This window comes from Bison bison, unplaced genomic scaffold (genome assembly GCF_000754665.1).
Source record: "Bison bison bison isolate TAMUID 2011002044 unplaced genomic scaffold, Bison_UMD1.0 scf7180017864064, whole genome shotgun sequence".
NCBI lineage: Eukaryota > Metazoa > Chordata > Mammalia > Artiodactyla > Bovidae > Bison > Bison bison.
Window position 1 is genome coordinate 323,705 of NW_011494636.1, and position 13,850 is coordinate 337,554.

The 13,850-nt window shown below is 39.7% G+C and overlaps 2 protein-coding genes across 20 annotated transcripts in view; one reads left to right on the plus strand and one right to left on the minus strand.

Annotated features, from left to right (window-relative positions):
- The window catches only part of SDCCAG8 (serologically defined colon cancer antigen 8), a 245,165-nt gene extending 232,293 nt beyond the window's left edge, over window positions 1-12,872 (minus strand). For all 9 annotated transcript variants that reach the window (XM_010836676.1, XM_010836675.1, XM_010836674.1 and 6 more), the window contains exons 1-2: window positions 12,587-12,872; window positions 863-1,015 (exon numbers count right to left, since the gene is read on the minus strand). In XM_010836676.1, coding sequence (XP_010834978.1) covers window positions 863-1,015; window positions 12,587-12,653 — 220 coding nt within the window. In that variant the 5' untranslated portion in view covers window positions 12,654-12,872. The remainder of the gene's footprint in view (window positions 1-862; window positions 1,016-12,586) is intronic.
- Window positions 12,873-13,480: 608 nt separating this feature from the next.
- The window catches only part of CEP170 (centrosomal protein 170kDa), a 131,101-nt gene continuing 130,731 nt past the window's right edge, over window positions 13,481-13,850 (plus strand). For 5 of the 11 annotated variants that reach the window (XM_010836658.1, XM_010836661.1, XM_010836665.1 and 2 more), the window contains exon 1: window positions 13,482-13,753. The gene's annotated coding sequence lies outside the window, so the exon portion shown is untranslated. Of the gene's footprint in view, window positions 13,754-13,850 lie in introns of all 11 variants that reach the window. The other 6 variants (XM_010836663.1, XM_010836664.1, XM_010836667.1 and 3 more) reach the window with 2 other exon arrangements.

A 13,850-nucleotide genomic window follows, 5' to 3' on the forward strand; every position in this document is an offset into this window, starting at 1 on the left:
TCTATTTCCCATGAAGTGATGGGATCAGATGCCATGATCTTCGTTTTCTGAATGTTGAGCTTTAAGCCAACTTTTTCACTCTCCACTTTCACTTTCATCAAGAGGCTTTTGAGTTCCTCTTCACTTTCTGCCATAAGGGTGGTGTCATCTGCATATCTGAGGTTATTGATATTTCTCCCAGCACTCTTGATTCCAGCTTGTGCCTCTTCCAGCCCAGCATTTCTCATGATGTACTCTGCATATAAGTTAAATAAGCACGGTGACAATATACAGCCTTGACATACTCCTTTTCCTATTTGGAACCAGTCTGTTGTTCCATGTCCAGTTCTAACTGTTGCTTCCTGACCTGCATATAGGTTTCTCAAGAGGCAGGTCAGGTGGTCTGGATTATAAGCTCTAAATCTACCTATAAGAAGCTCTAGGTCTACCTACAATGCTGTAAGAAGAGGAAGCACGTTAATTGTGCCTGTTTTCACAGAGAAGAGAGTGTGAAGGATGTATAGGAGATCACCATGCAGAAAAGGGTGAGAAAAAAACAGTTTGAACACATGGCTCATGCAAAGCAGAGAAGCGTGACCATAGGGTGGCAGGAATAGAACATGGCTTGTAAGATGAATAGTTGAAAGGAAGACAGAAAAATGAGGCTGGAGAGGCAGCTTGGAATTACCTTAAGAAATCACTGCTTTGATATCCTATAGGCATAGGGAAGTCAAAGGGGAAAAGAAAAAGCAACGGAACTAGATTAGTTGCTTTGTGTTTCTTGACTAAAATCCTAGCAGTAGAGGACAGACTGGCGTCGTTACTATATGGAGTTTAAAGAATTCACTGTGTCATTCAGGTTAGGACTGACATTCACACTTACCGGCGTGGCTGTGTTGTAGTTCTCGCCAGGCATTTCCAGCATCCTCATTTCCTACACTGGTGTTAAAAGAAGGATCTAGCATATCTTCTCCAACGGTGACATCACCTTCTCTCAGGGCACATTTCAACTGGTGAATGCTTCTATTTGCACGTTCTGCAATAGCATGATGAAAATCAGAGCCAGTGAAATCCGGGTGACCAAATGAACATGGACTTGAGAAGACATTTTCTAAAGGAAAAGCAATCATTTCTGATACTTTGTGGGACAAAAAAAAAAGCATAGCTTTGCTTCTAGCTTGCTGAGGAACATGCCAGAGGAAATGTGAGATTAAGTTCATGGGGCAGAGGTTAGACTTAGTGATCTCTAAGCTCCCTGACACCACTGTGACTGACATTCACTGTATATAGCTCTATTGCCAAGGAGGACTGAACGGGAGAGCTTTCCCCCTCTTCACACTCCCAAACAGTAATCTCACAGAGGAGGCGCTATCCTGACTCCTCAATGCCTAAGACTCCCCTACACCTTTTGGCACGGTGTGGATAGGCAAGACTGGCAAGAGGGATTCCACCACATCCAGTTCCTACCCAAAGAAGCCTCCTTGTCCCTGTGGGCCACATGGCCCTCTAGCATCAAGAGACAGCTGACCACCTGGCCTAGATCTGAACAAGATTTGAATAGCTGATGTGCTTAGAGCAGTATAGTTGTACTTATATACTGCTGGCTGACTACATCTTATGTAGAAATTCTCGGTTACTATGCCTGATTACCCTTAGAATTGAAGTTTAAACTCACTACCACAGACTTAACATAAATAGTCTAAAATTAAGTATTTTAAGGTCTATTACTCTAGTAGTTCATCTCTAAAAACAGCCCCCAAAGAACCCACCCTTACATCCTTGTGCTCTCCCACGTTGAAACTTAGTGGATCTGTAACCTGCACTCACCAAGAAAATGCACTGGAAGGAACATGACGCCTGGCCTGTCACATCTTTAAAATGTTTGGTAGCTGCTGCTTCTACCCTCTTGGAATGTTGGTTTTTGTGAGCCCCAAGCCACTAAGTAGGAAGTCTGGCTACCCTGCTAGAGAGACTCTGAAGAGGCCATATGGAAAGGAGAGCCCCTGAGATCACCACAAGGAGAAGGAAAGAAGCCCAACCCCATTAACAGTCTGGCAGAGTCTCCTGATGACTCCAATGCCAGAGGTCATCTACCCACAGTGCATGAAAGAGACTCGAAAACTGCCCAGCTGGAGTCTGGTAAAACCATAGATCTGTGAGAGACACTAAAAATGTTTTTGGTGGTTGGTTTCTACCATCAAGCTTTAGAATGACTTGTGTGTGTGGTGTGTGTGTGTGTGTGTGTGTGCTTAATCGCTCAGTCATGCCCAACTCTTTGCGATCCCATTGATTGTAGCCTTCCAGGCTCCTCTGTCCATGGAAATCCTCTAGGCAAGAATACTGGAGTGGGTTGTGCTTGATAAGCAGCAAAAGGTAACTGAAATAATTATTCACTGAAATACTCACCCAAAAACATCTTTAGCAAAGGATCCAAGTCTTACATTAATAACAGAACTATATACTAATATAGTAACGATACTGTGCATGTATGCTCAGTCGCTACAGTCATGTCTCTTTTGTGACCCTATGGACCATAGCCCTCCAGGCTCCTCTGTTCATGGGATTCTCCAGGCAAGAATACTGGAGTGGGTTGCCACGCCCTCCTCCAGGGGATCTTCCCCACCCAAGATCAATCTTGCATCTACTGCATTGCAGGCAGATTCTTACAGGTGAGCCACTGGGGAAGCCCCAGTAATGATACTGTATTATATGTTAATACTATGATATACTAATGACACTAGACATGACATTACTAATAACTCTATCCTGTTTTATGGATTTTTTTACATGTATGACAACTGGAGAATCAGGCAATTGATGGGTAATTTCATTAGTTAAAGACCAGACACTTTTTCAGGTTTAAACTTGTTACTTCTGCTAATCTCTTATAATTAATTCTCCAGTTCCAATCTAGAAACATTAACTGTAACAAAAAATGTTCCTTTTACATTAGAGCTGAGACCCAGGTTTTGGTCATCATTTTTAAATGTTGACATCTGTATTTGAAAGTTATCATTAATTCATGTATTTATTAAATATTTATATACAGCTAACATAGAAATTTACATTAGAAAAAAGTGAATTCCCATGCAAGTTCATGTACTGCTATTATCTATCTCAAATGGATTCTATCAAAATAATTCTTAACATCTTCAGAGGATACCTTTTTCTAAGTAAAATCTTTCCCTAATTCAGAGCAATGCATAACAATAACACCAATGAAGTTCTTTCTTCTGATCTAGGCCCTTTCTTGACAAGTTAGACCTACTTCTTTTGTATTCAGGAGAAAAACTCCTCTTCTTTAATACCTACAAGAGAATCCTAAGAAAGCTAAAAAATGAAAAATCTTTTCATTACCCATCATGGATGAAAATATATTTATAAATATATATTCTACAGGACCTTGAAAAATAGATTCTATTTCCTTTAAGCTCATTAATTTGAATGTGTGAAAGACAAAAATAACCAAAACTTAATAGAAAAAAATATTCTCTATCTTAAAAAATCTCTAATATAGGTCCTTCACTTACAGCAACTCATTTTCCCCTTGAGTAAACTAAAAAAATAGGTCTTTTAGGTCAGGGTTCGATAATCTACACGAGACCCAATAAATTTATCACCACAATTTTCTCCACACCAATCCTATTTCCACACAGACCTTTCTCTGACAGGAATTTGGTATTGATAACTAACCAAGCCTGGCCTCCTTTTATTCCTCATGAGTTTTAAAAAGTCTAGATAAGATGCATTCCTGGTTTCAATAAAATGAGAAGCGGCAATATTTTTTTAATAACTCAGTATTTTCTAAAGAGAATCAGTGAATCTCTTTGTCTTGATTATTTTAATAAAGCTCTCTTCATTTACATAAAAAAAATAAAGAGACAGGTTAAAGGAAAAGGAAATATCGAAGTGTTACAATTTTAGACTTATGCACTGATACCTAGGAATAAAGCACTTATCTTTACTGCATCCATTAAAAGGAAACAGAGGGTTTGAATTACACTAAAAGTAGGCTCTGTGGAGCCATCAAATGACTTCATCTATAAGACAAAGGATAATTACTTATTTATACTTAATCTAACTAAAAGCTAACAAGCTGTATTAGGAAAAGGAAAGGAAATCTGAAAAAAAAATGTGTACTTGAAAATTCCTACAGGTAGAGTTCTTTCATTAGCTTACAATAATGGGAGAGTTTTATGAGGCCATTTAATCCCTTTGCTGATATTCCTGTTTAATCTTTTAGAATTTTTATCATTTAAAGACTATGTGTTAAACTGTACTATGAAAATAGTACTATGTGAAATACTAATATATTGAACTCAACAACTATCCCAGTTTTCTTAGTGATTACACAAGGTCTGGGTATTTTTGCAATGAATGATTTCAGTTGCTAGAATCAGAGACGAAGAGAAGGAATTTGCAAGGACTGTATCCTGAAACTAAAACTAAGGAGGTAAGTGATATTTTAAAGTCATTTCAAGAGTACATTTTAAAACATGCTAAACACTTTTCAAATACATACATACTAACATAATTATATACACTGCAACAGACAAACAGAATTAATCCCTTGGAATAACAACACTCAGATCTTTCAAGACAGACAAAACCCCATTGCTTTTCAACTGGAGCCATTGCAACTGGTCTCATAATCCTTATTAAGAACACTATTCCCCAGATGCCATTAACTGCTGCTTCTTGTTGTTGTTTAGTTGGTAACTCATTTCCGACTCTTTTGTGACCCCATGGACAGTAGCCTGCCAAGGATGGGATTTCCCAGGGAAGAATAGAGGAATGGGTTGCCATGTCCTTCACCAGGTGATCTTCCTGACCCAAAACAGAACCTGCATCTCCTGCACTGGCAGGCGCATTCTTTACCACTGAGCCACCAGGGAAGCCCTAACCCCATTCTGCTTACATGTGAGGAAGCCAGATTAGATAGGAGGTTCCAGTTAGGGTTTCCTATCCCACTGTTAATGGGCATAGCTTTATCTATCTATAACCACGAGTGGGGAAGAATACTCAGTTCCTCTTCTCTCCTGAGAGGATACTGACAGATTTCACAATACATCCTGATTTCTTCTTCTCAGAATCAACCACAGGCTGAATACAAACTTAATTACAAATACAAACAGAAATACAACCTCTATGTCCTACAACCTCTATGTCCTACAGAATTGCATGAATATAAATGTAAGTAAATAATATCTCTGCTAGTCCACTATCCAAATATCAATCAATACAATGAGCACTGAAAAGGTTTTTAACCTGCTGACTGCCAACAAATTTGTCTGTTTCATTCATTTTTGTAATCTAGTTGCTCTACTTTCCAACTCCTAGCTCAACACTCAGCCTCTCTTCATCAAGATGTTTTTGAACAAAAAGGAAAATATGTCCCTGTATACCAAGGATCATCACTTACATACGTACTGTGAATTATTAATGTCTACATTCTCCATCTGTACTGGGAGATGTGAATGAGAATTATCCTGGTGACAAGGAGGCAGAACCGCACCCAGTGAAGTGCCCAGCTGTCTCTGAGAAAACATGCAATGAACCATACCTCCTCAGGCTAAGCATGAGGCGACCTGCAATTCTCAAAACAAGCTTAGATCTGGGAAGACAAGCAGAAAAATGAAACCACGGCCAGATAAGAGACGCATGTGTCCATCCACACTTGACTGGGCCTCAGCTAGTTCGGGGGATTGTTATCACTGTTTATTGGGGGACTGACAATTAGTGTGACCAAGATGAAAACAGCATTAATCCAAAATTAGAAAAAACAGTTTTGTAATTGGCAATTACAATGATTAAGGAGACTAAAAGTTGTATGTAGAAACTACAAAACTCAAAAAAAATTACTATCGTCCAAGACTCTAATAGTTGAAAAATGTGTTAAAACTGGATGGTACCAGAAGTGAAAGATAATCCAAATAAGAATGTAAACATCTTTAAGAGCAGTGTCTGGAAGATCATTAATGATGGATGGATGTTGGGAAATCAAGATTCACTGTACGCATTACGAGGGACGCACCTGGTTCTTTTTTTTTGTACCAACTGAGAATACTTATGCACCTGTCACTTTCCTATTAAAGAAGTTATCCTAGCCAGACTGGCAGAACTAAGGTACAATTATCAGCCAAAACAATCTGTATCCTTAATTGCAATTATTCTCAAGCACGGTTCTCACAAAGCAAATGCTATGAGTAATAACCTTTCTACTTCTAGATCATGGTTCTCAGTCTCAGCACTACTGATATTTGGACTTGGTAATTCTTGACTGTAAGGGGATATGTTGTGGTTGTACAGCAGCATCCCTGGCCTCTACCCACTAGATGCTGGTAAAACTTCCCTGCCAGGTATGACAATCAAAAGTGCCTCCAGACATTACCAAATGTCTTCTGGATGGAAAAAAAAAGTCACTCTGATTGATAACTGCTGGTTTATAGTAATAAAACAAGATAGCCAGTGCTCAGTTTTGAGGAGAGACTACCCACACTGCTACACCGGAACTACAACTTGATGAAAAGCGGTCAGGACACTGAGCTATTCTACCACTGTGGGAGGCAGCACACAAAACCCATCGCCATCACCACCAAGTGAGGCACTTCTGATCCAGGTGTCAGGAGTTGTTACACCTACTGTGATCAAGAACTTGAAATTCATCTTTAGTTTCATTTTGTTTCCAGGACTAATACATGAAGCAATTGTTATACTCTATGGCTATTTTTTAGGGCTTCTTTAGTAATAATTCCTTTAAATGTTCCAGTGGGCCTTGATGAAGCTCTCCAATAATCAAAGCTCTTTAGCAAGCACACAAGCATGTTTCAAGTTACCTTTCCTCCCTTTTGTCTCTCAGAGGAGTATCACTAAGTGAAAACTGGGAAAATCTTAGCATAAACTGGTGAAATGATCAGAGGTTAAGTCTTTAAAAAAAATCTCAAAAGCTTGAGAAACAAACTGGTCTCTTCTTTTCTGCACAAACATGTCTAAGAAGTGAAAATGCCCTTATAATCTTGTAGCACCAAACCATTGTTTTGGTTCTACATTATTTCATGGATGATTATTTACTTATAAAACATGCTTTGGGGGCTGCTAAATCCTGTCTTTTGTTTATTTTACCTCATTAGTTATAGGGAGGAGAAAATGGAAATGCTACTACTTTTTGGTATTCTGGTAAAAGAAATAGTCTTAAAAGTTAAAACTACTAAGAACAGCCATGTAAGTATATAAAACAAAAAAAGAATATATGTAATTTAAATTTTATTAGCAAAAAAGTCATTAAATGCTTGAAAAATTTCATTTGCATTACCAATCCTTATTTATTAATAGCCAAATCATTGTATTTCTTTATTTTCATAATGAATGCTTCCGGGGCCTTTCTTACACTGTTGCCTGTCTTGGTCTCTGTGAGGCTGATAGTTAAATAAGCAAACATTAGCCATAGACAATGTGTGTGAGTGTGTGCCTAAATATTTTAAAATTTTAGAACACATTTAAGAACAGCAAAAACAAAAAAGAAGAAATACAAGTTTGATGAGTAAAACTGAGGAAAAGAGGAACTTTTACTTAAGTTATATACATGTTTCCTTAAGTCTGCCAAAGGTCCAGATGACATCACTGCTGGTTAATTCAGTGACCAAATTATGGACTAGTAAGATTAACATCAGCTTTCTACATATGTATCCTTCTCTGGAATGAAAAAAAAAAAACCAACAAACACTTGTTTATATTTTACTTATGTACAATTGGCACATCAGTGTTATTTTCAGTTTTATCAAACTAAATCAACTAAGATCACCCCCCCCCAAATTTTATATTTTCTTCCCATATTCAACTTCTCACTTTCCATGAACCTAGTTCCTTAATCTCATAAGGAAACACAACTTTTTATCATTCATGTGATCCAATCCAGTGTTGATAAAAGGGACATTACAGATCTAGAGATCTGAGACAGTGGCTGAAGGGGAACCAAGCTCTCACATATTTTGCTTGACCCACATAGTATAGGATGAAGGGAAAAGAATAAAAGAAAGGGAAGGAAGAAAAGAGGGAAAGAGCAAGAAAGTACCTGCAATGTTTGCAGGAAAAGCATAAACTGCCCAGTTTGGCCATAGCCTCACTGTTCCCTAGTGTCTTCCACTGACTTCATCACACATTTTGTCATCTCCTTGGTTCCTACTGGCAATAATCCTACCTCCTAGTCCAAACTTTCATATTCCAGATGAGGAAACAAGAATCCAAGAACAGTTTATCAACTTGTCTACGGGAACACAGATGGTTATTAGAAAAGCAACAGTAAGAATTGGAACTTGGATCCTAGTTTTGTATTCTTTTCTCTGACTCCATCATACTCTTCCATAAATTCAATCTAGAGCCTAAAATAACAAAACGTTGAAAGAAAAAGGAGGAATTACCATATAAAATGCATACAGAAAGTAAATGATGCATTCCTGTTTCAGTATAAGTTTGTTCCATTTCTTTATGCCCAATCAAAGTGGCCAGGAAGTTGGAGAATAGGTGAGTAATGAATACAGGCATAAAACTGAATCCACAGCTAACACTGCAGCAACAGTCGAAACATAATTCAGTTGTTAAGGTTGGGACACTGAATTTCTAACAAGTTCTTGCCTTCTTTCCAACATCATATTACTACATTCAACTGTATAGAATTTAAACAGCCTGAATCTTCTGTTATACTATAACAGAACTAGTTTATTTTATACCTCATGACCTTGTACTATGATGTGTTAAATTTAGAGGAGGGGTATTTGCTATACTTCACAATTACCAATATAATTCTGTGGGTCTTGAATTTTAGATGCCTAAAGAGTGTATGAACACTTAACCATACTTGGGCAAGTCACTTTTCATTCTAGATTAAACTGTGACTCCCAGGATACCTAGGATATGTTCACCACTGAAAATAAACTTTTAGATCATCTACTATGTAGGTGTACATTACAGATCTGTAGGACAATGAAGCTTTCTGGTTTGTCTGCCAGAACTGTTACTTTGAAGAAGAGTCTTTATACCATTCCAATTCTCAGTGAGGGCACAGACAATCCAAAGCAAGAATTATCCCCAGAGGGTGACTACATGTTAAAGGCATCAGGGAAAGAATGAGTGGTGAATATGGAGTCTGTAGATGGCTCCATTTCCATGGCTGCCATGGGATCATCAGACTCAAGCAGAGGCAAGAATTCACTTAAGTTTCAAAAGCAAGAAAGCAACACTGACTCTGCTTTTTACATCAGAACTTCAAATTCTTCATATACTATTCATATACTTCATATATGTTAATAGTATATATTCATATACTATTAACAGAATAGTTCCAAATATTATATTTAAAGTAAAGAAAAGAGGAAAAGCTATAAAAACAAGAAACTATCATGGGGAAACTGTAAAACCATTTTGCATTTTTACATGTCTACTTCCTGGCTAAATACAAATGAAAGAATTAGTAATGATTACATGTATAGTTATTGAGTTAACCAGAGAAATAACTTGTGAGGAAAGATCAAGAATATGACCTTTTCTTTAAGAATGAACTAGACAAGACATTTTGGGGAAGTAATGGTGAGTAGGAAAAAACAAAAGAACTTTTTGCATTTTATCTGATTTGTATAGTAACACAATTCTAGAGTTGTCAGACACAAATGCTTAAAATAATGACGTTTCATATACAAAATAATGCCATCATACTGTGTTTATTCAGAAACACACATTTTGACTTTAAACGGGAATTATCCTATCTAAAAGTGGTCATTTATAATGTGTGAAGTGAAGAACTTCCGATCGTGCTTCTCTTCAGTATTAGTTCTGTTTTGTTTCCTTCCATAAGCTGTTATATAAACTATTTAATAAATAAACATAAAAATTAAAATGCTGCTAAATAAATGATAAGTGCTGAAAACCAATGAAAATTTCCTAGTTGCATTCTCAATTTATTGTTAAAACTATCATTAAAAATTAATAACAAACTTTTCTCTGCTTTGTTTGCTCTTGATTATGTTTTTACTATCTTATATTGTTATAACTTGCCTGGAAAATCCCATGGACGGAGGGGCCTGGTGGGCTGCGGTCCATAGGGTTGCTAGGAGTCGGACACAACTGAGCAACTTCACTTTATTTTTTCACTTTCATGCATTGGAGAAGGAAATGGCAACCCACTCCAGTTTTCTTGCCTGGAGAATCCCAGGGACTGGGTAGCCTGGTGGGCTGCCGTCTATGGGGTTGCACAGAGACGGACACGACTTAAGCGACTTAGCAGCAGCAGCAGCAGCATTGTTATAACACTAAATTTTTATTTCATTTTAAAATATCTTATCTTTGAATAAGAACTCTTCACTCTATAATTACTGAAAGCAGTATTGTGGGTATTAAATATATGAATTCCCTGGTGGCTGAGACGGTAAAGCATCTGTCTACATACAATGCAGGAGGTTGTAGACTTCTACTACAATGTAGATTGTAGATTGAACTTCCCCGGGTTCGATCCCCTGGAGAAGGAAATGGCAATCCACTCCAGTACTATTGTCTGGAAAATCCCATGGACAGAGGAGCCTGGTAGGCTACAGTCCACGGGGTCACAAATAGTCGGAGACAACTATAACAGTTTGAAATTAACTGCATCAAAATGCCTAATATTAAATAGTCTCTAATGTTTAAATAAAGGTTCATACTAAGGTTAAAGGAGAAGAACTAGGAGGAACATAATGGAAAACAGAATTTTTTTTTAACCAACCTCAAAAATTAAATGCCACTGGTACTATCATTCTGCACAGTATTTTATTGTTTTCAAATGAAAAGTTATAAGTGGTTATTTCTGTATCTAACACCTCTTGAAATATCAGTAGGCTGATGAAGATATTCATCCAGACCAATGATTTTACTCTTGCAGTTTGAATACTGAGAATGTTGACAGTTTATAACACTGCTGACAGATGGAAACAATACGTAATAACCTTTCAAAGTCTAGACTCACTAGATTCAGGTCTCTTATCTCCTAAAAAAATCTTCATTTTGCCACAAGTACCAATTATAAATTGCAGCTAACATTTAATGAGGGCTTATGTGTCAAGTACTGATCTTGACCCTTTTTTTTTTTTTTATTGTGATAATCTATAGCTATTTTACTGTCCTTCACCCCATTAATCCAAAGTCTCCCTGAGGACAGTCACTTTGTCTAGTTCCTTATGATATCCCCAGCATGTGGTATGGCTAACGTATAGTAGGCACTAAATTAATGAGTCAACATTTTAAATGCTTTAAATATTTTTAAAGCTGTTGGTCATGACCTAAAGGGTTAAGAAAATGCAAAGGAACAGAAAGTAGAGTGAATTACTTCTAGTAGAATAAATATCCTTTAATGAAACTTTTAGTCTATATGCATGCGCACATGTTCAGTGGCTAAGTTGTGTCCAACTCTTTGCGACTGTATGGATAGTAGCCTGCCAAACTCCTCTGTCCATGAGATTTCCCAGGCAAGAAAACTGAAGTGGGTTGCCATTTCCTTCTTCAGGGAACCATTCCGATCCAGGTATCAAACTCCCGTCTCCTGTGTTTTATGCATTGGCAGGCAAGTTCTTTACCACTAAGTCACCTGGGAAGCCCAAGCCTATATGAATACGACCCATATAAAATATATTTTTACTTATGGCTAAGAGTTAAAAAAAAGTCTGAAGAATCACTGCTTTATTTGAATTATTTCATTTGCTCCTCACAAGAACCATGTAGATAATATCATAACTTCTACCTTAAAATAAGAGAAATGAGGTTTTCTAGATGTTATATGTGATGTTCAAGACGATAGACTAGCTATGTCACTTTTATTAATGATGTCACGATTACTATTGGTGAAACTTTAGTTAATTCAGATTTTCTTATGATACTCATAGGGTACTATAGTAAGAAAATCTGAATTAACTAAATAAAGTTTCAGTAATAGTAACTGAGACATGATTAATAAAGACAAACATAGGCTTTCAAGGCAGACAAGTCTGACTGAATTTAATACCTGGTTCTGCCACTAACCAGCTATGTTGGCTTTGGCCTAACTTAACCTCTTTGACCTCTATTTCCCCATGTGTAGAAGAGGGACAGTCATAAGGTTGTAAGTTTTTAAGTGATTTAATGTATGTAAATAGCCTAGACCACTAAATAGAAGCTGTTGTAATGAAAATAATTATTACTGGGTTCCCCGCCCCGCCCCCCCCCCGCGGGTCCAATAAACCACATTCAATTTTACACATATTTTGAATGTGTAAAGAGCGCATCAGGAATTTACTGGACTATAAAGAGAGGTATGAGAACTGGACAGAACAGGCATAGAGCCGTCCAAGAGTTTCTGCGGGCCTCAGGTAAAAAAGATGCCCAAGACAATCAGGGAGTTGGTTCAGGTCACTATGGGAATCAAGGGAAACGACGCTGCTTAAACGTAAAAACAAACACAACTATTTAATCCTTCCACAGCAACATCCATCTTCTTTCTCTGCAGTCTGGCAAAGGCTGAACCAAGGTGTCAAGAATCGCACCAGGTCAGCTCCCAGCCACGAGGTCCTGGTATCAAGGGGCTAGGGCACAGAGATTCGGAGAAACTCACCCCGGAGACTACGTTGATACTGCCCCAGAATCTCCTCCAGGGTAGAGTTCTCCGGGGACTTCGCCATGCACACACTCGGGGGCCACAGATGGAAGTTGCGTGGGGAAGTGTCCAGTGTCCTCCCCTCCAAGAATAAGAGGCCTCAGCCCCCACGATGCGCCTGCCTGCTTCCTGCAGCTGCTGTCACAGGGGAGCAAGGAATCCCGGAGATTTCGGGCCTTTTTCCACCCTCGGGCCCTCGTGGTGGACGTCGGAAGCTGTAGTCCTCAGTGTCTAAGTCTACAGTCTCGAAGTTCCTACGAACCCGCCCAAAGACTACAATTCCCAGAGGGCAACGCGCTCGAAGCTCACGCTTTGGCGGTTTGGCGACCAGATCCGGTTGCCAAGAGACTGCTTGGAGGCTCCGCCCATTTCTGTAGCCCAGTCAGGCTTAGTCCTGCCTTCATCCCATCCTGCTGTCTGGACCACCTAACTGACAGAAAGGGCTCGTTGAAAGGCTTTATTCATTCTTCTAAATTCACTAATATGCAGTTGATCCTTGAGGATTCTCAACAGCGCAAATAACGAGCTCCTACACCCTTCAGCCTCAACATCTCTCAACTCTGCTAAATAAATTTTCAAGAAAAAGCTCTGAATTTCCCAAACGGTGTAGATCGTGAAAGCGCCTGACACTAGCAATCTTATCAAGCCCAGCGACCCGACAGCAGCTTGGAGTTGGCGCACTGCCCGCTGGGAACTGTAGTCCCAGCCCGTTGCGGTCCCAGCTAAAGCCCGGGTCCTGTACATTGTTGAAGCAGGTCTTCGGCGTACGCCTGCGCAGTCAGCAGCTGGAGAGGCCTGCGGTTGAGACCCCCCGCACAACTCCTTTTCATTGTCTGTGCTCGGCGCCTGCGCAGTAGGAGTTCGCCGGGACTGGGCCGGAGCAGGGGTAGGGCCGGGCTCCTCGCCCTCTCCCCAGGCGCCTGCGCACTGAGCGGCCGCTCCTTGCCGTTACCGCTATGTGCGGAGCGTGTGTGGAATAACGTTATTGCCCAGCAGCGCCGAGGGGCCCAGAGCTCGACCGCGGCGGCGGCGGCGACGACGACAGGGTGGGGGAGGACGCTTGCGAAAGACTCACGGGACGCGGCGCGCCCCGCCCCCCCGTCCGGTCCCTCTCAGCAGTGAGGGGTAAGTGATGCGCTCTAATGCCGTCGCCGCCGCCTTTCCACACCCTGCTCTTCGGGTTTGCAGCGGGGGCTCGGGCGCGGCCCGCAGCGGGCGAGGG